At 61.2% G+C, this 24631-nt stretch overlaps 2 protein-coding genes across 4 annotated transcripts; both read right to left on the reverse strand.

Annotated features, from left to right (window-relative positions):
* Window positions 1–915: 915 nt before the first annotated feature.
* CCNT1 (cyclin T1) lies at window positions 916–10379 on the reverse strand. Of its 3 annotated transcripts, XM_054004630.1 has the most exons (9): window positions 10190–10379; window positions 9097–9178; window positions 8718–8846; window positions 7884–7944; window positions 6525–6587; window positions 5862–5907; window positions 3302–3465; window positions 2913–2983; window positions 916–2592 (listed from the first exon to the last, which is right to left on the reverse strand). In XM_054004630.1, exons 1-9 carry the CDS (start codon window positions 10360–10362, stop codon window positions 1216–1218), a joined length of 2166 nt encoding a protein of 721 aa, XP_053860605.1. In that variant the 5' UTR covers window positions 10363–10379; the 3' UTR covers window positions 916–1215. The 3 variants fall into 3 exon arrangements, 2 of the variants coding, with proteins under 2 accessions (XP_053860605.1, XP_053860606.1); XR_008441607.1 differs by lacking the exon at window positions 3302–3465 and having other exon boundaries at window positions 2503–2592; XM_054004631.1 differs by lacking the exons at window positions 3302–3465; window positions 6525–6587; window positions 7884–7944; ... (1 more) ...; window positions 9097–9178; window positions 10190–10379 and having other exon boundaries at window positions 5862–5904.
* A 661-nt stretch (window positions 10380–11040) lies between these two features.
* On the reverse strand, window positions 11041–23111 carry ADCY6 (adenylate cyclase 6). Its single transcript, XM_054004626.1, has 21 exons — window positions 21982–23111; window positions 20363–20512; window positions 20154–20275; window positions 19934–20045; window positions 19740–19867; window positions 18938–19096; window positions 18703–18844; window positions 18495–18623; window positions 18009–18034; window positions 17763–17910; window positions 17057–17154; window positions 16894–16981; window positions 16704–16820; window positions 16466–16624; window positions 15188–15363; window positions 15077–15106; window positions 14409–14538; window positions 13603–13866; window positions 12622–12826; window positions 11974–12098; window positions 11041–11888 (listed from the first exon to the last, which is right to left on the reverse strand). The coding sequence occupies exons 1-21, from the start codon at window positions 22813–22815 to the stop codon at window positions 11760–11762; spliced, it is 3471 nt and encodes a 1156-aa protein (XP_053860601.1). The 5' UTR covers window positions 22816–23111; the 3' UTR covers window positions 11041–11759.
* Window positions 23112–24631: the final 1520 nt, after the last annotated feature.

The following is a 24631-nucleotide window of genomic DNA, read 5'->3' on the forward strand; positions in this document are numbered from 1 at the left end:
GGAGGGCAGGGGTCGAGCTGGGACCCGGTGTGGGTTTTGGCTCCGGGTCAGGAGATGCTCGCGGTAGACCCGGCTTGGTCCCAGAGCACCACCCTGGGCCCCCCCCCCGGCATCACTCGGTCCCCTCCCGGTTTCCCGAGCCGGCCATGAACCGACACTGCTCCCCACCGGGAAGGGCAGAGCCTCGACATCCCGGCAGGAGCTGCCTCCAAGAGGGGCTCCAAAAAAGGCAAGGGAAGCAAGGGATGGGCTTTGCCCAGAGCCTGAAATCTAAGAATTGGTCCCAAAACTGGACCAAAACGGTCCCCAAATCATTGGAGAGGCTTTGGCAGCAGCAATTCCTCCTAAAAACAAGCTCGACGTGGAACAAGAGTTTCCCAAAACCATCCAGAGGCCACCCATTTATTGAAGGTCAGAAAAGTCAAGTCTAAAAAAGAAAGGAAATAGGGCTTTCCCAAATATTCAACCCAAACCTTGGCAGGTCCCCTGGCCCTGGGCTGAGGATCCAGGAGAAGCTGCTTCCAGCTCAGCTGGGAACAGCCACGTGCCAATGTGATTCCCTGAAGAGCTGCCCCGGGCATGGTGCCTGCAGGACCAGCCTGGCACTTTCTCATCCCAGATCCCATTGGGAATGTGCCCCCCTGCCCCCAGGGTTTCCACTGGAAATCCAGGGATCTGCAGGAAGGGAGCAAGGGATGGAGACAGGATCCCAAACCAGAACAGGTGCAGGGGCAAGGAAACACGACCCATGGGAGGGAAAACAGCTCCCATCACCTGGGATTCCCTCAGCTCCCTCCCATCCCTCCATCCCCCAAAAACTCCTCAGCACCAACACCTCAAATGGAACCTCCCCAAAAGTCCCCCTGGGCTCTGCCACAGCCCCTCGGAATTAAAAGGAACCAAACCACTAAGATATAAGTTAATGCTTAAATTATTTGTAAAACATCTTAAATTTTCTGTGACATATTTTAAATATCCCCCATGTTCCCCAGAGGGGGGTTCAAAGCCCAACACTAACTGGGAGCCTATGGGGGAAAGGGAGGAATAGAGAAAGGGTTCCTTATCCTTTCACAGCTTTAACAACTAAATATCAATAATAAAAGTTATATTATAATAAAATAAGTTCTTCGTGAGGCAGTGGAGATCAAAAAGCCCTTAGAAAAGCCCCGCAGGTTCGGGCTCGGGCTCCGGACTCAGTAGTAAAAAGGGGGTTGGTTATTTGGGGAGGGGAGGCAGCGGCGGGGGCGGTTCCGAGGGCAGGGGGGGCGGTCGGGGCTTGTCCGTGTTGGTGGCAGCTCTGGAGCCGCTGGAAGCCCGGGGGTTCAGGAGCTCGTACGAGTGGAATTCGAAGGTGGGGGGCTGGGTGGGCTGCATGCCCTGCGCGCTCAGCAGCGAGTGCAGCATGTTCACCGTGTCCTGATAGTCACTGGCCTGGCTGACGTTGTGCCCGTTGGCCCCCGAAGGCCCCTTGTCCGATTTGTGAGCGCCCCGGGCTTTGCTGGGCTGGGATAAATCCGAGCTGTGCCCGGGGAGATGGGCAGCCCCGGGAAGGTGGGCGTATGGGAACGGCACTCCGGGGCCTTTGGAGACTTTGCCCACCTTGGGCTGGTGCTCGTGGGGCATGGCTGGGGGCTCCTCGGGCAGGGGTCTTTTGCGGGTGGGGGCGAGAGGCCCGTAGCCCTTGTGGGGGGTGGCGGCGGCACTGGGTTGGGCGCTGTGTTTGGAGTCCCCCGGGCGCTTGGCCGCGGTGCTGGGGCCGGCGCCGAGCTGGGCGTGCAAGTGTTTGTGCGAGTGGTGGTTGTGGTGGTGGTGGTGGTGGTTGGATGAGTGGCCCTTGTGCTTCTCTTTGTACTCCCGGCTCTTCCCGCCGCTCTCGTCCGCGGAGCCGTGTCTGTCTCCGGGACCCGGCACCTTAATCCGCATCTTGATCTCCTCCTGCTTGGAGGGGATCGGCCTCTCCCCGCCTCCCCCCACCGCCGGGATCCTCATCTTGAGAGCTTTGTCCCCCTTGTCGGCGCCGGGCGGGCGCTCGGGGTTCTCCGGCCCCGCGATGGGGATTTTCAGGACGATTGGGGAGGGGTTGCTGTCCTGCTGCCCTTCCCTCTCCCGCTGCTGCTGCACCAGGAGGTTCTGCGCGGCGTAGGCGTACTGGGAGCGCACGTTCGCTTCCATGTTTTCCAGCTGCCGCTTCTGTGCCGCCAGCTCCTCGGCGTGCTTGGCCCGGTATTCCTTGAGGGACACCTTGGCTGAGGGTGCGTTCTTGGTGCTCTGCTTGGGGTAGGCAGCACCGTCCTGCTGCGGGTGCTCAGCGGCCGACGTGCCCTCGCTAGTCCTGTGGATGTCCAGCTTGGCCGGGGGGTGCCAGTGATCCGCCTGGGACGGATCCGCAGCGCTCGGCTCCCCGGGGGAATCGGCCGCGGCCGGGAGCGCCGGCCCCGCTCCGGCGGTGGAGGATGTGGACATGCTCATGAGCCCAGCGATGTTCATGTCCGAGCTGTTGTTCCTGGAGATCATGTTGAGGATTGTCTGCTCTGACAGGCTCTCGTCATCGCCGTGGTCGTCGGTTTTGGATTTCCTGGCTGCTTGAGAGGCCTGGAATGAAACAAATCAGCGAGTGTTTACTTGGGGTGTCGCTGGTGTAATCCAAGCAGCTCACCAGGACAGTGCAAGGTCATCTTTACAGACAGATCCACTTTGCTCCCATCCCTCTTTGTGGGAAAATTCCCAACCCCTGCAAGCAGGGCTGCTAATGCAGCTGGAAAACCAAAGTTCTGTACAAGTTAATTCACAACAGATGAACTCGAGCACCGCAAGCACCACCCACAGTATCTCAATTCCACACACAGCTCCCTCCCTTGCTGTCCTGCATTGTGATTCCCAAAGCAATCACAGCCTGTGTCCGCGGTTCTTACCCGCCAGTTCCGGATCCGTTTCAGTCGGCTGGGAGTTTTCTCCAGGATTTGCAGGAATTCATGAGTCAGTTCTGCAGAGGAGACACAAACCCAAGCGGGAGGGTCAGAGCAGCCCCAGTCCATCAGGACAACCCCCTCATCTGACAGATGGAGCTACTGGTGGGATGGAGCTGCGCCAGGAGGGGAATTCTGACAACTGGAATCACTGACCCATTCAAACTCATTTCTCTGTGGTGCTACAGAAACTGCTGCTGCCCTGGAAAAGCTCAGCAAGCCCTGAACTCCTGGAGCCCGTGAGGTGGTGTCGCAACATCAGACCCAGGACCAGCGATGCCAAAATCATTTAAGAGCCTTTTGCAGGGAAAAAAACACCTCGCTCCCAAACTTACCATCTAAGAGCTCCAGAGTTACAGTGGCATCAACGTATTCCCACCAGTGCTTCCCGTCCGTGGAGACTGGGATCTCCCAGTTGGACCACTTACAGGCCAGGTGGATACAGACGCAGGCCACAACGGGCGGGGTGTACTGCAGGCTGAAGGTGGTCAGGTGCAGGCTGACGTCACCGGGAGAGAAAACAAAAAGCCATCAACTCCCACGCCTGAGCTGCAGATCCACGCGGGACATGGGGGGGAATGTGGCCCTCTGGACCTCCCCAGAACGACCCTGAGGCACAGCCAGCTCCATCCTGCTCCAGCGCAGCGGGGCTTCGCGACCGCTTCGCTTGTTCGGGCCTGCTTTGCTACAGGGAATTCGGGTTCTCCTCCTCCACCAGTTTTTGTTCACGGTTTTTATAGAGGTAATTTGGGAGCTTCTCTGAGAGGGAAAGCCACTGGGGACCTGCCAGCCCCACCTGTGCTCTGGAGAGAAACTCATCCTTGTTTTGCTACAGGAAATTTGGGGTCTCCTCCAAAGGAAGAAAATCAGTGCTGAGGTCACCCGGCAGCCTCTGCTCTGAGGAGAAACTCATCCTTGTTTTACTACAGGAAATTTGGGATCTCCTCCACCAATTTCCCTGTTTGTTCCTGTTTTGACGCAGGAAATTTGGGATTCCCCTCCAAGGGGGAAAAGTCACTGGGGACCAACCCCACCTCTGCTCGTGAAGAGAAATTTGTCCAGTTTTTTGCTCATCCCCATTTTGCTACAAGAAAATTGGGATTTCCTCCATCTCTGTTCATTCTTGGTCTGCTACAGAAAAATTTGGGATCTCCTCCACCGGTTTCCTTGTTCATCCCTGTTTTGCTACAGAAAATCTGCTATCTCCAAGGACAAAAGTCAGTCCTGGGGTCACCTGCCAGCCCCACCTCTGCTCTGGGGAGAAACTTCCAAGCACAACTCCCAGATGGCATCCGAGGAGCAAACCTGCCCTTTTCAGCTTTAGGAAGGGTCTGGTCTTTCCCAAAGGATTTTTTGGAATACACTTGAATCTCAAGAGAACCTGAGCCAGGTGACCTATAAAATATTTTCATGAATAAACTGATTTTCCACGTGGCCATGAGTGCTGGGAGGTGTGTGGGTAGCACCAGGAGAACTGAGGGACTACGAGGATCCTGCAGGAACACCAGAGCTTAAAGAAACACAGAAGCAAGTCTTGAGTGTGGGATTTGCCCACTCCTGAATGGGCCCTTGGGGAATTCTGCCACCGAGCCCCCACACGGCACCATCCCCTCAGCACCTTTTTCATCAGTGAAAAGTGGAGAGGCTGAAGTTTGGCACCTACAACCAAAAATCCTCAAGTTTCATGGATACTGGGTTTATCCAGACAAGTCAAACCCAGGAAATTCACAACCTTGGGAGCGCAAACTCAAGGACAACAAAGAGCCTCAACTCTGCCCCATAACGATGCCAGAACGAAACCAAAGGGAACAGAAGGATAAATCCAGTTCATCCCAGAACTGGCTCTCCCAGGCAAAACCAAGGCTCTTCTTCACACTTTCTGCCTGGATTTCCCTCAATTACAGCCTTAACTCCTAATCCTATGGCTTTGAAATTCTGGCTGCAGGGATAAAACAGGTTTCAGGGCTGTGTTTACCCAAACATCACCACCAGCACATTCCCGAGGCTGGAAATCCACAGGGCGCCCTTTGGAGCCCGAAACACCTTCAACAAACAGTGAAGGTGAGCAGGGAACACCTCCCAGGTGGAAAAGGGAAACCACGTGCCCAGACATTCCCAGACAGAGCTCAGAGGCATCTCCAGCCCTGCAGCTTCACCTGTGTTGGCACCTAAACCACTTTTCCCTCAGTAATTTCCCCAAACCTCAGTGTTTTCCACGTCCACGATTTTGTCTGTTCCAAACAGGAACTCCATGATTTTTGTCTGAAGCTGATAATCCAGGAAATTAAATTTAGAAATAATCCCAACAAAAGTGCTGGCATCAGGCTGCCAGTGAAAATTTAGGGACAAAACAAATCAGAGAAAGGATCTGGGGCTGATTTTCATTTCCATGGAAAATTCAGGGACAAAATAACCCAAATGAAGAACCTGGGACTGATTTTTCTTTCCAGGGAAAACTTAGGGGCAAAACAACCCATACAAAAAAACTTGGGGTTGATTTTTCTTCATTTATGCCCCAAATCAGCCTTTTTTTGGGGTACAAACCATATTCCTGGACAATTTCCACAGCACCTTATTGAAAACTCTCCAACACCCGGGAATAAACAAGAAAAAAAATTATATACTCATTTCCCCTCCATCTTTTTGATTTGTTTGGGTTTTTTTTTGCAAATTTTCACAACTAAATTCCTATCAAATAAGCAGTGAAGCTCCTGAATATCCCATCTGCCTTATTTTCCAGCTTGTTTTACCCAGCAGCTGGCAGGAAAAATGGTTGGAACCCTTTCTTAAGGCTCTTCCTGTGGGATTCCCAGCTGCTCCCAGGCTGAGCGATACCTCTGGGACCACAGGCAGCAGATAAATTATCAACCAATTATAAAATTATAAAATAATAACCTGTTTGTAGCCATGAAATAGGAAGTTTGTGCCAAGTCCTTGCTGGCTGCAAAAAAAAAGAAAAAAAAAAAAGAAAAAATCAGGCTGTTATTTGCATATTTTCATGTTACTTTAATGCAAGAACCATGGGCCACCCACAGATTGACCAGCAGGCCACAGCCAAAAGGATTTTGGGAACTGCTGCTCACTGAGAGCTTTGTGTGGTTCAGAAGAGCCTGAATTGTCTAAACTGCCTCTATTTTGAGAATCAGAGGGATGGATCAGCTCTCCTGGGAGGAAAAGCTGGGAGAGTTGGGATTGTTCAGCCAGGAGAAGGCTCTGGGGTCACCCTGTTGCAGCCTTTCAGGTTCCAAGAGAGCTGAAGTGGAACTCTGGATGGGACCTGGAGTGGCAGGACAAGGGAGAATGGTTTTTCACTTGGAAAAGGTGAGAATAAGATGGGACATTGGGAAGAAATCCCTCCCTGTGAGAGTGGGAGGCCTGATTGTCCAGAGAAGCTGTGGCTGCCCCATCCCTGGAAGTGTCCAAGGCCAGGCTGGAACAACCTGGCCAAGTGGAAGTCGTCCTTACCCTCCCAACCCAACCCATTCCAGGGTTCTGGGAAGCTCTGGAGCAATCCCAGCTGGACACTCCCCCCATATTTTCCTCCCAATTCCCTCTCACCTCGGACAAGCTGGGTGCACTTCACCACATGGGTGTGAGGATGGTCAATAGTGATCTCAAAGCCTGGAAGGACACAGACAAAAGGACCATCAGAACCAGCAGCACAGCCCTGGATCTGCGTTTCCTGCACCCCTTCCCTCCTACAGCCCTGCTTGGAGCCAGGCAGGAATAGAGGAGCCCGTTTTCCCTGTATCCACAAGCCTCAAGTTCTCCAGCTACAAACCCAGAAGGTCTCTGCTGCTGCCAGACCTCCCAGCTTCTGAAAGGCCTCACTGGAAACAAAACAACTATCAAAGATTTTAAAAATAGCAGGACAAAGCCTCTTGAAGCAGCTGGGAGGAAGGCAAAGACAATGGCATCTGCCCCAAGGAATTTCTCTCACCCAAAAAGCTGAGAGGAAGCAGATTGTTTTCCCTTTGAATGGGCCTAAAGCATTGAGGACAACTGAGTTTAATCCTCGATCCCGCTTCCTCCTCAGTTTGGGAATTCTGTTTGAAAGGGGAAAAAAGAATTCCAATTGGTCCATGTGCACAGCAGATCTGCAGAACGTTCTGGCAGAACTGGGCTGTTTAAAAAGGCCTCTGGAGAACTGAGAGGCTGCAGAACTGGGCTTGGTTTAGCCACAGGCTTGTGGCCCACGGCACCTCTGCCCCCACTGAAGGAGGGACACGGGGTGTCTGCTCTGAATCCAGTCAGGAAAAACAAATCCTGCTCTTTTGGAGGGAAAATCTACCTACAAGCTGCCTCTGAAACAGAACATTCGTTAGTGAACACAACTTTTAACAGTACATTTGATAAAGAAACACCAGCTCCACCAGCCACAGCCCTACATGGAGACTCCTACTTCCAAAAACACCCAGAAAATGTTCCTGGTTTGTTGAGTTCTGGTGACTTTCCCCCATTTAATTAATTTGATCAAAATATTCACTTCTAATCCATTTTTTAAGACATCTCTCAGTACAAACTGCTTCCTGCAACAGAACTGGAGCATTATGGCCTGGAACTGGATGGTCTTTAAGGTCCCTTCAAACCCAAACCATTCCATGATTCTATGATTGAGCTGGAAAGCACAACCCAGGACAAGGGCCAGTGTCCAAGCAGCACAAATCCTATGTATTTTTGAAAAAAAAAAAAAAAAAACAAACCCAAAAACCAAAAACAAAGTGATAAACCACACTTAAATCTCTCAGCATTGAGCCTGGCACAAGTTAGACCTGAAAAATTGACGTTAACTCAGGAGTCAGGCTGAAAAACAGGGTTTGTTGTGTGGACTCTGTGGAAGGGGTGAGGCTCTCCAGCCTGTGGAATTCTCCTGGCTCTGGGATTCGTGTGGCAGTCCGGCCGCTTCGAGGAACTTACCCAGGGTCTGTAGGATTATGCTCTCTAGAATGACCAGGTCTTGGGCTTGTTGCAGGTAAGCCTGGGGTTGAGAGGACAGGCAGGTTACTCACGGAGAGGCACTCGGATCAAGCCTGCACATTCCTAACACCCTTCTCTCCAGGGCAAAAATGGGAATCTCCCTGCACGGGGGGACTGGCACAGATTCCCTGGAAGCGTTCAAGGCCAGGCTGGATGGAGCTCAGAGCAAGCTGGGCTACTGGAAAATGACCCTGCCTGTGGCAGGTGGGTGGAATGGGATGGGATTTAAGGTCCTTCCAACCCAAACCATCTGGAGATTCTAAGAAAGAGGGATCAGAGTGTTTGGGGGGCCCTGGGTGCTGGTCCCCCACACTCCTGGGGCGGCACACGAGCAGTGCAGGAATCACCTGCTTTTCCTGCTGGTTGTTTTTTTAATTTTCTGTAAGTTTCCCTGGAAAAAGCTGCCCCTTCCAGCAGGACTCGCTGCTCAGCTCCAGGTAAAAGGGGCTGTCTGGAGAGATGAGGGATCAGCAACGTTTTTAACCCACTGAGACAGCTGCTGGGACAAACTGCTCCACACCCTCCTCGCCAGCGCTCCGGGGACACTGGCACACAGCACACCTGGACCCAGGTGTGCAGCAGAGCAGAAAAGGCTTTGCACAGAAGGGGGAAGCCCAAACCTCTCTGCAGCAGGAGAGGCTGGACGGAGAAGCTGCCCCTGAGCACCCCGGGAGGGTGGAGGAGCGGCCGGAGCCGCGCGATTCCGGATGCCATTCCCGCTCCTCGGGCCTCCAGCGCTCGCAGCACATCCCGAGGCTCCCTCCCCACCCTCACCTCACTCTTGGTGTCCAGCAGAGGCTCCTGGGGGTGCAGGCAGGCATGTGCCACCTTGATGACGTGCTCCAGCTTCCGGGGCTGCTCCTCCACCTTGGCTGCCAGGAAAAGTGCTGCTGGCACCACCGACTGTGGAGGAAAACGCTCTGTTTGCTTAAAAAAGCCACTAAAATCAAGATTAAAACAAAATAAACCGGCTGGATTCTCAATATTCCCTTCAGGGAATGAAGGCTCTTCAAGTCTGGCCACCACCAGGAGAGACAAAAGGGTCCCTCTCCCTTCCCAAACCTCCTCCCAAGGTGGGTCCCCCTCCCAGGCAGCAGCAGGAGTGGATTTGGGGGTTCCCAGCGCCCCCCCACCCCCAGAGCCCAGCACTTACATTCCTGTGGAACTGGGTGAAGGACTGCACCATGTAGAAGCGATGCATGTACACGATGGCTGTGTTGATGGTGAGCTGGGAGCTGGGAACGGGGTTAAGGAAAGGCACAGAGACCCCCAGAGAGGCCCAGGGGAGCCATGGAACAGACCCCACACGCCAACAGCACCAGGACAGGCTCTCCTCACTCCCAGGGCAGGCCTTCCCTGCATCCCAGCACAGCTCTCCTCAATCCCAAAACGGGCTCGGCGCTCCCCACAACCAAGCTGAGCCTTTCCAACATGCCAGGAGAGCTCTCCCTGCTCCCAAAATGGGATCTCCTCGATCCCAAACAGGCGCTGCTCTCCCTGCTCCCCAGACGGTCCTTCCTGACAACCTGGCACAGCTCTCCCCGCTCCCGAAATCCTTTTTGGGATCTCCTTGGTCCTAAAACAGGCTCGGCATTCCCGGGCACCCGTGGGCCGGGCCTTCACAACACGCCAGTACAGCTTTTCCCACTCCTCCAGCCGGATTTCCTCAATCCCAAAACGGGCTCGGCTCTCCCCACTCCCAGGCCGAGCCTTCCCGACTCACCAGCACAGCTCTCCCTGCCCGTGAAACGGGATTTCCGCGACCCCGAAATGGGCTCGGCTCTCCCTTCCCCGCATCCCGGCACTGCCTTCCCCGCTCCCGCAATCTCCTCGATCCCACCGCGGGCACGGCGCACCCGGGACGGGCCTGCCGCTCCCTTCCGATCACCCCGGCACAGCTCTCCCCTCTCCCGGGCCGGCCAGGCCTGCCCAAGCCTCTCCAACACGCCAGCACAGCTCTCCCTGCGCCCGAAACGGGATTTCCCGAACCAAAAACGGGAAAAGCGGCTTTCCCCGCCCCGGGAGCCGGCCCGGGCCTTCCCGACACCCCAGCATCGATCGCCTCGACCCGGGGCCGCGCTCTCCTCGATCCCCACAAGACTCGGCTCTCCCCGCACTCGCTCCCGGCTCTCCCCGTACCGACTCCCGGCTCTCCCCTCACTCCCTCCCCGCTCTCCCCCTCCCGGCTCTCCCCGCCCCGCCCCGCTCCCACCCGCGGCCTAGCGCGGCCTAGCGCGGCCGGATACACGTTGAGGCGCTGCCCCATGTCCTGCAGCAGGTTGGCCGCCTGCTGCCGGTACGAGAGCTCCTTGTCGGGGTCCAGGCCGGCGCGGCGGGATGGGCTCCGCTCCAGCTGCTCGCGGCTGAAGTACCAGCGGCGCCCGGGCCCGGCGCCGCCGCCGCCCGCCGAGGCCTCCATGGCGGCTCTGCGCCCGCGCGGGGGACGCGGCGTGCGCACGCAGCGCGGCGGCGCGATGACGTCAAGCGTCGGGTGGGCGGGCACCGTTGGCGGCGCGAGCGCTCCAAAGCAGAGAGGGACGTTGAGAGGGCGGGGACTGAGAGAGGCCACGCCCCTCGTGTACTGGCCCCGCCCCGCCCGCTGAGGGGCCGCCCGCGCTTCCCCTCACGCCGTGAGGGGCTCTGGCTTCAGGGGGTCCCGCAACACCCCCGCACCTCGGGGCGGCCCCTGTGGCCCCACCACCGGCTCCTCAGCTCCCCCTTCGACGCACTGACACTCGAGGACCCCCGGGATACCCGTGTGGCACTCCACCCCGAGACCCCCCCCCCTCACCGGGACCTCAGTGTACCCCTCCGGTATGTTCCCCCCGCCCCCACCCCGGGATCCCGGAGCAGCGGGATCCCCCCACTCCTCCAAGATCCGGTTTTCCCGGGGTCCCGCAGCTCCCCGCACCGCAAGACGTTGCCTGTACCCCCCAACCGACTTTTCACCCCCTTTCCCTTACCGGGACTCTCCACTGTGTCGCCCTCCGGGACCCCTCCTCACCGGGTCCCGGTGTTTTCCCCCACCCTGGGATCCCGGGCCCCCTCCCAACCGGCAGCCCCGTATGCCCCTCTGCCCCACAGGCCAGGCGACAGCTCGTATCCAAAGTGTTTTATATATAATTTATCTGTACACACGAAGGACAAAGTACCTCAGGTCTGCGCTGGGATGAGGGGGCCAGTGCCCCCCGCACTCCCCCCGGGCTGAGCCCCTCCCACCCCAAAACTGCTTCAAAAAAAAAAAAAAAAAAAAAAAGAAAAGAAAAAAAAAAGTCACTTCATTAGGTTTTTTTTGCATTTAAAAGGGGGAGGGTCTTCCACCCCCCCCCCCCTCCCCGCCACAGTCCCCCCGGAGGGAGCTGGGACCCCCGGGGGGTGAGGGGGCTGCGGAGATGCTGGGCCTGCGCCTCCCCACCCCCGCAGGCGGCACTTCAATTTGGCACATGGAGGGGGCTGGGGACCCCCCCCCCGCCCCCAAAACCCCCTGCAGTCCCTTTTCTGGGGGGGGGGCCCATCTCCCCTCTTTGGCACATGGGGGGTTTCAGCAAAGGGATGGGGGTTACCACGACCCCCACCCACAAAAAACACCCCGGTGTAGGGCTGGGAAACACCCCCTAAAACACCCGCGGAGGGGGGGCACAGGGTTACCTCCCCACACCCCCCAACCACCTCCTTGTGTCCATTTCTCCCTTTTTTTTTTTTTTTTAATACGTGTATTTGGGGATTTTTCCTTTTTTCTTTTTTTTTTTTTTTTGCCTGAGCTCGGCACAGGCTGGGGGAGTCCCCGGCGTGGGGGGACACCATGGGGACCCCCCCCTAACTGCCCCCAGGGCCCGCATTGAGGAAGTAGGTGGTCATCTCCCCCTTGCCCTTGACCTTGACCAGCCCCCGGCACTCCAACACGTAGCCCTTGGCAGCCAGCACCTGGTACAGGTCTGTTGTCACCTGGAGGGGGGACACGGGGGTAAGGGGGGGACCTTGGGGGGGGTCTCTGGGCAGGTGTCCTGTGTCCCTCCCACCCCTGACTGACCTGGATGCGGTCGGGGACCCCAGTGCTGTCCATGCGGCTCGAGACGTTGACGGTGTTGCCCCAAATGTCGTACTGGGGCTTGCGAGCCCCGATGACCCCTGCGACCACTGGGCCCATGTTCAGGCCTGGGGGGACACGGCTGAGAGTCAGGGACGACCCCCACACTTGGGGAAGAGGGAAGGGGAAAAGGGGAAAAGAGGAGTGAGGGAGGGGGGAAAGAAGGGGTGAGGGGGTGAGATTGGAAAAGGAGAGAGTGACAGGGAAAAGAGGAATGTGGAGGGGGGAAAGGGGGAAAAGAGAGGTGAGGGGGAAAAGAAGGGGTGGGGGGTGAGATTGGAAAAGGAGAGTCAGAGATTGGAAAAGAAGGGGTGAGGGGAAAGGGCAGGTGAGAGGGGAAAAGAGGGTGAGGAGGGGAAAAGGGGGTACAAGAGGGGGAAAAGGACAGGAGGGGAGAAAAGGGGGTGCAAAAGGAAAAGGGGGTGTGAGAGAGGAAAATGGGGTATGAAAGGGAAAAAGATGAGGTGATTGGGAAAGTCGGGGGGGGAGAGAGGAAAAAGGGATGCAAGAGCCACCAGCACAAAGCCACAAACAAGAGCATGGGATGGCTGGAGGTGCAGAGGGGCGTGCAAGGGGTGTGCAAGGGCTCACCGATCTTCATCTGGAAGTTGTTGAAGGAGTGCTCATTGATGTACTTCATCTGCTCCATGAGGTGCATGGCGTAGTCGGCCAGCGCCGCGATGTGGCTCCGGCCCTCGCGGTCGTACGTGGCCGCGTTGAGCCCCGAGGCTGCCATGTAGGTGCTGCCAATGGTCTTGATCTTCTCCAGCTGCCGGTACTTCTGCTCGCTGATGATCTGGGAGGACAGGCCGGGGTCACCCCCGCAGCACCTCGACAGGGCCATGGGTACCCCAAATCCTGCACCCCGTCCTGTGGCTCCGTGAATGCTGTTCCATGGCTTTTCCAGCACCTCCTGCACCCTGCACTGTGGCTCCACAAATGCTGCTCCACAGCCTCTCCAGCACCCCATGACCACATCCCCTGCACCCCAACCTCCTCCATGGCATTCCACAACCCCTCCAACACCACCTGCACACCATCTCCTGCACCCTGTCCCAAATATGGTGCTCTGCAGGCTCTCCATACCTTGTGCATCCCATCTTGCACCTCATTCATGGTGCTCCACGGCCTCTCCCGCAACCCATGCCTGTGTTCCCTGCGCCCCATCCTCATCCATGGTGCTCCACAGCTTCTCCAGCACCCCATGCACTCCATCTCCTGCACCCTGTCCCCAAACCTGCTGTTCCACAGCCTCTCCAACACCCCATCTTCCTGCACCTCATCCTTGTGCACTCCACCCACACTGCTCCACAGCCTCTCCCGCACGCCCTGCATCCATTCCTGTGGCTCCATGAAAGCTCCTCCATGGCTTCTCCAAGGATGAAGTACATCCTGTACCTCATCCCCACTGCTCCACTGCCTTTCCAGCACCCTGTGACCACATTCCCTGGACCACAACCTCATTCCCGCTGCTCCACAGCCTCTCCAGCACCCCGTGAACCCCACCCACTGCACCCCATCCCTGTGCACTTCACCCCCATGCACCCCCTTGCCCCTTCTCTGCCCCAGCACCTCATCGAAGTCGGCGATGATCTCGTTGAGCAGCCGCAGACACTCCACACCCTCATTGTTGGCCTCCAGCTCCACGTAGAACTCGGAGAAGTTGCTGATGGAGGCGAACATGACGGCCACGCACTCGCAGGACTGGTAGTAGAGCTCGTCGTTGCGCCGCTCCCGTGCCAGAAAGTGCGCGGCCACGTCCTTGGGCAGGATGTTGTGCAGCAGCCGCCGGTTGTAGGCCTGGAGCTCCTCCATCTCCTCCTTCTCGCCCGTCGCCTGTGGGGCACAGACCCAGCTGGGAGCTGCCACAGGACCCCACGGCTGCCCCAGCGTCAGGGTGTGGGGTGGGGGTTGCTCCCAGCCCCATGGTCACCCCAGTCCTGGGGTGCAGGGAAAGGGTTGCTCCCAGCCCCGCGGCCACCTTCGAGTCAGGGTGTGGGGATGGGCTTGGTCCTGGCCCTGGACTGGTCCCTGTCCCGTGACTGCCCCGGTTCTGGGGTGCAGGGAAGGGTCAGTCTTGGTCTCAGGTTGGAAGGAAGGGGTTGGATCCAGCCCCACAGTCATCCTAATCCCAGGGAGCAGGGGAAGAGTCAGTTCCCATCCCATGGTCACCCCAATCCCAGGGAGCAGGATCAGTCCCAGTCCCACAACCACGTGGGTTCTGGGGTGCTGAGGGGGGTCAGTCTTGTTCCAGAGTATGGGAAGGCGTCAGTACTGACCCCGTGGTCACGCCTGTCCTGGGGTGCAGGGAGGGGGTCGGTCCCAGCCTCAGGATGCAGGAAAAGGGTCGTTCCCAGCCCCCCAACCCCTGGTCATACCTGGAGCTTCCAGAGGAAGTCGAGGCGGGCGGTGGACTCGACCTGCTGCGCGTGCAGGTACAGGGCGAGCGCAAACACGGCCAGGACCACGGGGGTCACGTAGCGCAGGGCCACCTTCCCCTCCGCCGGGCTGCAGGACCCCCGGGACCCCTGAGACGGGCTGGGGGAATCTGTCCCTGCCCACCCAGAGATCCCAAACAGCACCCAGACCCCAAACATGCACCCACCCACTGCGTGGACACCAAATCTGCACTCAGACCCCAACGTTCCCACTCACCCACCCAGGGGAACCCCAAACGTGCACCCAACCCCAAAAATTCACCCACTCATCCAAGAGACCCGAAACCTGCACTCGGACCCCAAAGATCCACCCAGACCCCAAGATGCACTCACCCCCTTCAGGGACCCCAAACCTACATTCAAACCCCAAACATTCACCTTCCTGTCCCAGGGACCCTAAATCTGCACAGCAGACCCCAAAGATCCACTCACCCACCCAAAGGAGCCCCAAATTGGCACCCAGATCCCAAAGCTGAACTCACATCAGAGACCCTGAGGCTGCACCCACCCCCCAGTGCTGCAGCACAGACCCCCGAGGGACCCTCCTGCTTCTGCCCACCCTCACACCCCTACACCCAGGTCCCCAGTGGCTCCAGTTTCCCACTCACCACTCTCCCTGGGTCATGTTGAAGGGGGGCCTGTGGGGACAGGAGCCAGGGGTCAGTGGGGTGGGGACACGGCTCTGAGGTGGGGACCCCTGGGGGACTGGGGGCACTCACAGGGCGTTGGCCAGGACCAGCAGGTCGGCATTGTCAAAGAGGGCTGCGTGAGGCCCCTCCACCAGCAGCAGGAACGTGGCCTCGATGCCCACCATGAGCAGCAGCTTCCCGATGCTACTGATGTGCAGGAAGACGGAGCAGGCGAGCAGGCTCAGCACCACGCTGTAGCTGAAGTACTGGGGGGCACATGGTGGGGTGCAGCGGCACCCCAGGAACACCAGATGGTACCCAGGAACACCGGATGGCACCCCTGGGATCTTTGCAGCACCCTGGGAACCCCAGATGGCACCCCAGGAACCCCTGTAGCACCCTGGGAACCCTGGATAGCACCCCTGGAATGCTGGGTGGCACTCTGGGAACTCCTGTAGTACCCTGGCAATACTGGCAGACACCCCTGAGAATACTGGCAGGCACTCCTGGAAATCCCTGGTGGCACCCCAGTAACCTCTGCAGCACCCCGGGAACCCCAGCCCTCACCCCAGGATGGAACTCCTGGGCAACCCTGGACAGCAGCCATGGGAACTCTGCAGCAGACTGGGAACCCCACATGGCACCCGTGGGGACCCTGGGAACACCAGCTGGCACCACAGAACTCCTGAAGCACCCCAAGAACCCCGGATGGCACCCAGGAACCCTGAATGGCACCCTGGGAACACCAGCTGGGACCCAGGAACTCCTGCAGCACCCCAGACAGCATTCCAGGAGCCCCTACAGCACCTTGGGAACACTGGATGGCACCCTTGGGAACCCTGCAGCACCCCTGGAACTCCTGCAGCACCCCAGGAATCCCAGCACCTCCCCACGCCCACAGGGACCTTGCACCCCTGGGGACACTCTGTGCCAGCACCCAGCAACCTCAAGGGCTCAGTGCCAGCACCCACTGAGGACCTTGGACCCGAGCGACCTGTTCCAGCACCCCGTGTGTGTGGGGACCCTGTGCTGGCACCCTGCACCCATGGGGACCCAGTGCCAGCACTCTGGGGGACTCTGGGACCCTGTGCCAGCATCCTTAGGGACACAGTGCCTGCAGGGACCCCATTCAAGTACCCTGCATCCTCAGGGACCCTGTGCCAGCATGGCTGGGGACACTGCACCCATGGGGACCCCATGCCAGCACCCTTGGGGACACAATGCCTACAGAGATCCATGCCAGCATTCCCGGGGACACTACACCATGGGGACCCTCTGCCAGCACCCAGGGAGGACTTGGCACCAGCAGGGACCCCTGTGGGGACCCGACGCCGTGCCCTGCGCCAGGCGGTGCCCACGGCCGCTCACCTCGGGGAAGTCACAGGCCAGCCCGTCACCATGGCAGGAGCCCACGGGGGTGCCCAGGGAGAAGTTGAGGGCGCGGAGCTGGCAGGGCCCCACGGACCCGGGGGTGACGTTGAGCTCGCGGGCGGCGCAGTCCCGCAGGGCCACGCGGCTGCAGGAGAACTGGGGGGCCAGAGGGGTGAGCCGGTGCCCTGCAGCTCCCCGCAGCCCCCCAAAACCCCCCAACCCACCATGACCCTACCATGTTGACGAAGGCAGCGATGAAGACGAGGAGGATGGTGAAGACGGCGATGCCGGTGCTGCGGGCGCGGGACTGGACGATGCCGCGGGAGAGCTGCTGCAGGGCAGTGGGGAAGAGCTGGGGGGGCACCAAGGAGCTTGTCAGGCATGGCCGAGCCCCCCAGAAACCCTCCCAGCCCCCAGGTACTCACAGTGACGCAGGAGTAGATGGCACAGATGAAGAGGATGGCAGCAAGGAGGATGAAGATGCTGACGTAGACCCCGAGCATCAGCGAGGAGCTGGGGAGAGGTGGGAGGTGAGTGATGGGGTTGGGGGATCAGAGCTGGTATATTTGGGGGGGCTGCAGCACTTACTGGGGGAACACCAGGATCTGGAGGCAGCAGATGAAGCAGAAGACCAGGAGGGTACAGGCCACGTAGCCACCAAAACGGTCATCGACCTTCTTGGAGTACTGAGGAGAGAGGGGGAGGTGGGATGGTTGGATGGATAGAGGGGGGACCCCAGGAACCTCAGGGGGATCCCAGGGAAAGAACGGAGGCGGGACTGAGGGGACACCAGTGAATGGGGTGGAGGGGAACGGGAGGGGGACAGGAGGGAGGGAAATGGGAGGACCCCAAGGGATGCAGATGAAGGAAGACTGGGGACATCCCAGAGGACGGGATGCAGGGGGACAGGGGCAACCCCAAAGGGTGAGATAGAGGGGAACAGGGAACCCCAGGGGATGCAAGGGATGGAGGGAAAGGAGGGGACCCCAGAGGGTGGGGAAAAGGGGGAGAGGAACACCCTGGTGCATGGGATGGGGGGAACTCCGGGGATGCAGGGAATGGGATGTAGGGAGGAGATCCCAGAGGATAGGAGGGGACAGGGGGAACCCCAGGGGATGGAATGGAGGGGATGAGGTTGAGAAGGTGGAGGGACCGTGAAACCAGCCCAGAGAAGACCCCAAGGGATGGAGGAGAGATGGGAGGACAAAGATGCTGATGGGGCCAGGGCAGAGGGGACTTCAAGAGACAGACAGAACTGTGGGTCCAGAACAAAGGGAGCAGAGGGCCCCCCAACCTTCTTCTCCAGCTCAGGGGTCTGGAAGGTGAGCAGGAACTTCTTGACGTGGTCCTTGCGGAGCTGGTCGATGCTGCGGGCGTCAATGGCCCGGCTCAGGAACTCATCCACCTCGTCCTCAGGGTTGAGGGCCTCCTGGGCACCACGGCTGGGGAATGGGAGGTCAGGACCCTCCCAGGCTCCCAGCTCTGCCCCAGGGAGGGGCTGGTCACAACCCCCCCAGCAGCCCAGCATGGGAACACTTACTTGTCCTTGCTGGAGTCATCGATGCCCTGGGAGACACAAGGGAGAGGTGTCAGACACACTGACACAGATGGGGGCAACTCTCAAGAGTGACAAGGACATGGGACACCCCCCAGGGTCACCCAGAATAGGGGACAGAGTGCCGGGGTAAATGGGGCAGGGGGGTCCCCAAGGGTTTTTGGCAAGGACAAGAGGGTCCCAGGGGTCTGCAAAGGGAGAAGGGAGGGGTCTAGGGGGAATGTCTAACACCAGTGAGGATGGGAGACCCCTGAGGCTGCCCAGGACTGGGGAGAACAAGGAGGATCTCCAAGGTCTGCTGAGCACCAGGGGCCACCCAGGAACTCCCTGAGGCCCGCAGGCAGCGGAGGAAGCCACGAGGGCTGCGGGCAGGGCTGGGGAAGCTACTGACAGCCACGGAAGGGCAGTGAGTGGCTGATAGAACTGTGGTGAGGGTTCCCCGTGCCCAATTCCCTGCCCGGGGCTGCTCACCATCTGCCGGAAGGCCTTGGAGTCCTTGGTGCGGGAGAAGGAGCGCTCGGGCACCCAGCGTGGCACCAGCCCCTCGGTGGAGTTGGCACGAGTGCGCTGCAGCTTGGCCAGGATGGCTTTCTCTTCCTTCTGCAGGGTGACACGGCCATGAGGGAGTGACCCCAGCTTTCCCACGCCCCTGCCGCCCCTCAGACGCCCCCCAACTCACGCGCTTCTGGCTGCAGCCGACGATGAGGAAGGTCTCGATGTTGTGCTCCTTGAGGTAGGCGTTGCGCTCGCCCCCGTGGCCCGGCTCCACCTCGTAGTCCCCGTTCAGGTACTGCAGCGTTGCCCAGGTGATGTGGATGCGCCTGGGGATGGGGGGGGGGATGAAGGTGCTGAGCCCTCCCTGCCCAGCGCCCCCCACCCCAGACCCCAGCCCAGCCCCCCCCGTCCCGGCTCACCCGGCTTTGCCGCCCGCTTCCATGTGGTTGGCAAGGGTGACATCGTTGGACCAGACATCGAACTGCCACTTGCGCAGCCCCAGGACGCCGCAGTGAACCCGCCCGCTGTGGATGCCCACACGCATGTTCACGTTCACCCCCGTCACCTCACGCACCAGCCTGCGGATGGGACCGGCGCCGTGTCACCCTCGGGCACTCCATGGCCCCCCAGAAGTGCCTTGAGGCATCCCCAAGCAGCCCTTGGCCTTTCAGGATTCCCAGGCACCACAGCAACCCAAAGCACCACTGGACTCACAGGCACAGCCCACCCAGGTACCCCATGGCACCCCCAAGAACCCTACGGCATCCTCAAGCACCCCATGGCACCCTCCATGGCACCCTGAGGCACCATGTCACCCTCAAGCAGCCCATGGCACCCCTAGGCACTGTGACCCCGACTGGAGAGTATTGGGAATGTTCCAGCACCAGGAATGGGACCTGCCCCCCAAGCTGTGGTGGCACCTGGGACTTGCCAAAACTGCAAGCCCCCCCAAGTTGCAGTGGCACCAGGGACACACCAGTAGCAGACACAGCTCCTCAGGGTTGGTGGCACTGGGGACATGCCAGCCCAGAGATGGGCACAGCTCCCCACATTATGATGGCATCGGGGACACACCAGCACCAGGGTTGGATGCAGCCCCCCAAATTGTGGCGGCACCAGAGATGTGCCAGCCCAGGGGATGGGCACAGCAGGGTCAGGTGCAGCCCCCCAAGCTGTGGTGGCACCGGGGACGGGCACAGCCCCCGGCTCTGCCCCACTCACGAGATGGCCTCGATCATGTCCACGCCCATCTCCACGCAGCAGTGAGCGTGGTCCCCGCGCGCCTCCGGCAGCCCCGACACGCAGTAGTAGCAGTCCCCCAAGATCTTGATGCGCAGGCAGTGGTTCTCCTGGGGGGCACGAGCAGGTTAGGGGGGCTCCAGGACCCCCCAAAGTCCCCCAGCCCCTCCACTCACCGCAGCCAGCTTGTCAAAGCGGGCGAAGAGCTCGTTGAGTGTCATCACCAGCTCCTGGGCCGTGCACTGCGAGGCCAGGCTGGTGAAGCCCTCAATGTCCGCGAAGAGGATGCTGCCAGGAGGAAGAGCACGGGCTGGGGATGGCCCACACAGTGCCCCAGACACCCTCCCCTGGTGATGCCTCCCCCAAAGCTCGCCCGCGCCCCTGTCCCCACAGTACCTGACGTTGTCATGCTTCTGGATGTAGATCTTGTGGAACATCATGTCCTCCTTCTTGGTGTTGATGTCCTCCTTCATCTCCATGGCCACGTGCTGTGGCAGCACTGACAGCAGCAGCCGCTCCTGCAGCCAGAGCAGTCCCGTCAGCAGGGCCAGGGTGCTGCTGGACCCCCAGCTCAGCACGGGGACCCCCGGGATCCCCCGTCCCACCTGCTGACGGTTCTCCCGCTGGAGGTGCAGGCGCGCCTGGATGTAGCCACGGGTCTCCTGGAAGGCCTGGCGCTGCGACACCTCGGCCGGGTAGTGGGTGCAGACCCCCACCACGTTGGTGCAGAGGAAGATCAGGGCATTGGCGCTGAGCTGGGGGGGAGGTGGGCTCAGTGTGACCATCGGGGACCCCCCAGCCAGCTCTGCCACCCTCCTCTGCAGCACAGAACCTTGGCTTTGGTGGGTGCTGCTAAGGGGAGGAGAGGGGGCTGCAAAGAAAGGGTGTGTGGGAACATGGGGGCTCAAGGCAGGGGGACATGGGGGTTCTGGGACACTGCGCAAGGAGGGTGCAGGGGACAGGGTCAGGGGGATGCAGGGGACAGGGTCAGGGGGATGTGGGGCACCAAAGAACATGGGAAAGGGGGCTGCAGGGACATGGGGGACTTGGAGCTGTGAGAAACCAGGGAACAGGGGATGCAGGGACCTGGGGACACAGAATGGGGGGCAAAGGGGACATGGGGACACAGGGTGAGGGAGGCAAAGGGGACACAGGGTAGGGGGATCACAGGGGCTTGGGGACACAGGGTAAGGTGGCAGAGGGCACTTGGGGACACAGGGGACATGCATAGGGTGAATGTGGAGGACCTGGAGACCCAGGGCAGGGGGAACGTAGGAATGTGGGATGTAGAAAACCGGAGCAGGGGGGATCTGAGGGTACAGGAGCCAGGGGTACATGGGGTCCTGGAGCATGGGGGTCATGGGGACACCCTCGGGAAGCAGAGGAAGTCAGAAAGCGGAGATGACTGCGGAGGGAGCTGCGGTTTCCCCCATCCCCATCCCCCGGGACCGGGGCCAGGGCTATTTATAGCGCTCCAGCACACTGGGACACTGGGAGCGGAGGCCTCGCGTCCCCTCCCTGGCCCCACCGCATCCCCCGGAGCCCCATCGCTCCTGCCCTGAAAGGGTGAACCCTCCCCAGGGGGGCGGCCCTTCCCGTGACCCTGCTGGCCTCCGATGTCATTGTGTTCCTCGCCCTGTGCCCCGCGGGGACTGCACGTGGCCCTGGCCCTGGCCAGGCAGGGCGAGGGTGACGGGTGACTCTGCGCACTCAAGGAGGGGGAGCTGCTGGGGCTGGGAACATCTGGCCCTAGGGATGGGGGACCCCTCTGCACCCCCTGTGCAAGCAGCACCCCGCTGGGAGCACCCACCACCTCAGAGGGGCAGGACAGGGGACACTGGCAGTGTCCCAGCCCTGCTGGGTGACGGCCACTCCCCTGCCCTGGTGCCCTGGACTCGCTTCCCTCCTCGGGGGTTTCCGCCAACCCTACAACGGGGGCTTTGTGGGTGCCCCTTCCTCCCGGTGCAGCCCACAATGGTGGGTCTGTGCCGGGATGAGGGGCCCACCCCGTCCCACCACAGGACCCCAGCATGGGACCTCCCCCGGGGCCCCCTATCCCCGGGCAGCCAAGGGGCCCCTCCTGCATCTAGAACTTTCCACCAGCAGAAACATCAAGTGCAAAAAAAAAAACCCCAAATTTGCAGAGCGGGATTCAGGGACGGGAGGTCCCACCTGCAGGTGGGTGGGACCCCCGGGGCTCAGCCCCTCCCAGGTGTGTCCCTACCTGCTTCCAGAGGAAGGGGTCGGCAGCGTTGCGGTGCCAGGCGATGGCGAGGTGCAGGGCGGAGAGCAGGACCCCGGCCAGCACGGCCGCCCGCATCCGCACGGGCAGCAGCGTGTAGGTGATGTAGATGAAAAAGACGCTCCACCAAACGCCCTCGGCCGCGCTTCGGGGAGCCACGGCCACCGTCCCCAGCGCCTGCACCCCGGCCAGCAGCCCCAGCACCACGTAGCTCACCACCCACATGTAGTCCTGGGGGAAGGCGCTGCGGCTGCACAGCACCATGAGGAGCAGGAACAGGGCCGTGGCACCGGCCAGCGCGGCGGCCGCCGGCACGTGGGGGGCACCGGGCAGGCAGAGGAAGAGCAGCATCACCCCACAAACCAGCACCAGCACTCCCATCAGCACCGTCAGGCTGCTCTGGTTCATCTGGAAGAAGTAGCGCTGGTAAAGCCGCTCCAGTTTGGCCGACTGGAAGCGTTTGGAGCGGAAAACCTGGAGCAGCCGCCGCCAGCACTCGCCGGCCGATGGCCGCCCCCCGTGTCCCCCGGCTCCCTTCGGCCCCTTGGCCTCGCCGTCCTCCAAGCCCGTGTCCACCGATTTGAGTCCCAGGTCGCCCGCGGGCCCCTTCTTGCCGTAGTGATCCTCCTGCCAAGTGCAGCGCAGCCCCCGGGGGGGTCCCGCACCCCGCTCCATCTCAGGGTCCTGCAGGCAGCTCATGTAGCGGGGCCCACAGAGGCCGGCTCGGGGCCGGGGGCCCTTCTTGCCGTTGCGTTCCCCCCATGCCGTCTTCCGCTCGTCCACCTTGGGCACCAGGATGCCGCTGAACCACGACATGCTGCGGGCACCGAGGAGGAGTCAGCGCTTGGTCCCCCGTCCTGGCACCCCAACAGGGGCCCCGGTGTCCACGGGGGGTGCAAGGCCGTGCAAAGAGTGCAGGGTCCGGATGTCCCCACCACTACCCTGGGGGATGCAGAGCCCAAGTCCCAGCTCTCCCGCTTTCCCCATGGCCCCTGTGGGAATGGCCAGTGCTGGGTTCCCGGTGCCCCAGCGTCCCGGTGCTGGGTGCCCGGTGCCAGAATCCCGGTGCACAGCGCTGGGTTCCCGGTGTCGGGTTCCCGTTGTTCCGGTGCCCAGTGTCCTGGTGCCCGGTGCGTGGCCCTGCCGAGGCCGCCCCGAGCCCGCCCTTCCCGGTCCAGCGACCTGCGACAAAGCTGGGACCGACCCGGGCGTCCCGGCCCTGTTTGTCTTGAACGGCGGCCAACGGGTTTTACCGGGCACGGCCGCCCCGGGGCACCGGGACCAGCCGGGACGTGGCAGCCGGTCCCTGCTCCGGGCGAGCGGCGGTGGAGAACGGCCACCGGGAAGGGCCGGCCCCGGTGGCGGCGGCCGCCTCCCTCCTCCCTTCCCTCCCTCCCCGCTCCGGGCACGGGAGCCCCGCCGAGCCCGGCCCGTACACCGGGACCCACCAGCGCCCTCCGGCCGCCGCACCGGACCTCTCCGAGCACCGGCGGCTCCCTCCGGCCGACGCACCGGCAGCTCCCGCCGCACCGGACCCCCCCGAGCACCGCGCAGCCCCCCGGGGCCGCACCGCTCCCGCCGCCCGGGGGCCCAGCCCGGTGTCGCCCCACCGCCCTGATCCCAGTTCCAGTCCCAGTCTGGACCGCGGTCCCGATCCCCGACGCCGCCGCCGCCGCCCCGATCCACCCCCCCCCCCCCCCACCTCCCGCCGCTCCCGGTTCGCCCGGGCGGCCCCGCTCACCTCCGCCTCCGGCGCTGCCGGCCGCGGGGCCCCGCGCCCCGCCACGGCCCCGCCGCCGCCCGCTCCTACACGGCGGCCGCGCCGCGTTCCCGCCGCCCCATCTCGCGCCCAGGCCGGGCCCCCGGTGGCGGTGGCGGCCCCGGTCCCGGTCGCGGCCGCGCAGCCCCGGCCCGCCCCGGCCGGTGCCCGCCCCCCCTCCCCCCCCCCCCCGCCCGGATCCGCTCCCGGGCGCTCCCGGCCGGCGGCCTTAAAGGCGCAGCGGCGGCGGCGGGAACGGCCCGGTACGGCCCGGAGCGGCGGGGGCGGACGCGCACCCCGGGGGCTGCGCACACGCGCACGGACACGGACACACGCACCGACATGGCGGGGACACGCGCGGCGGGGCCCCCCGTGTCCGCACAAACCCCCCCCCCCCCGAGTGTGTCACTTGCACACCCATCCCAGTGCCCCCAGCGCCTTCCCCGCGCACATCCCGGTGCCCCCCTTGCACACGCACACCCTGGCACACGCGTGTCGCACCCACGCGTGCGTGTTCACACGCACACGAAGCCCCCTGCACTCGTGGCGTGCACCCACCGCCTTGCACACACCCCTACACGCACACGCATCCCCTTGCACACGCACACACAAACCCTCGCACACGCGTTTTCCGTGCCACACGTAGATATCGCACACACACACACCCTCCTCGCAAACTTACACGCCCTTGCACACTCAGGCAGCCCCGTTATACACTGACACATAAACCCCTCAATATTTGTGTGCAAACGCACGAATCCCCGTGTTCACACACCTGTGCACGCCTCAGGTACAGCAGTTGTGCACACAGGTGCGGGTGCACACATGCAGCTTGCACACACAGCCCTTGCACACACAGCCCTTGCACACACA

Source organism: Vidua macroura, unplaced genomic scaffold (assembly GCF_024509145.1).
Source record: "Vidua macroura isolate BioBank_ID:100142 unplaced genomic scaffold, ASM2450914v1 whyUn_scaffold_107, whole genome shotgun sequence".
NCBI lineage: Eukaryota > Metazoa > Chordata > Aves > Passeriformes > Viduidae > Vidua > Vidua macroura.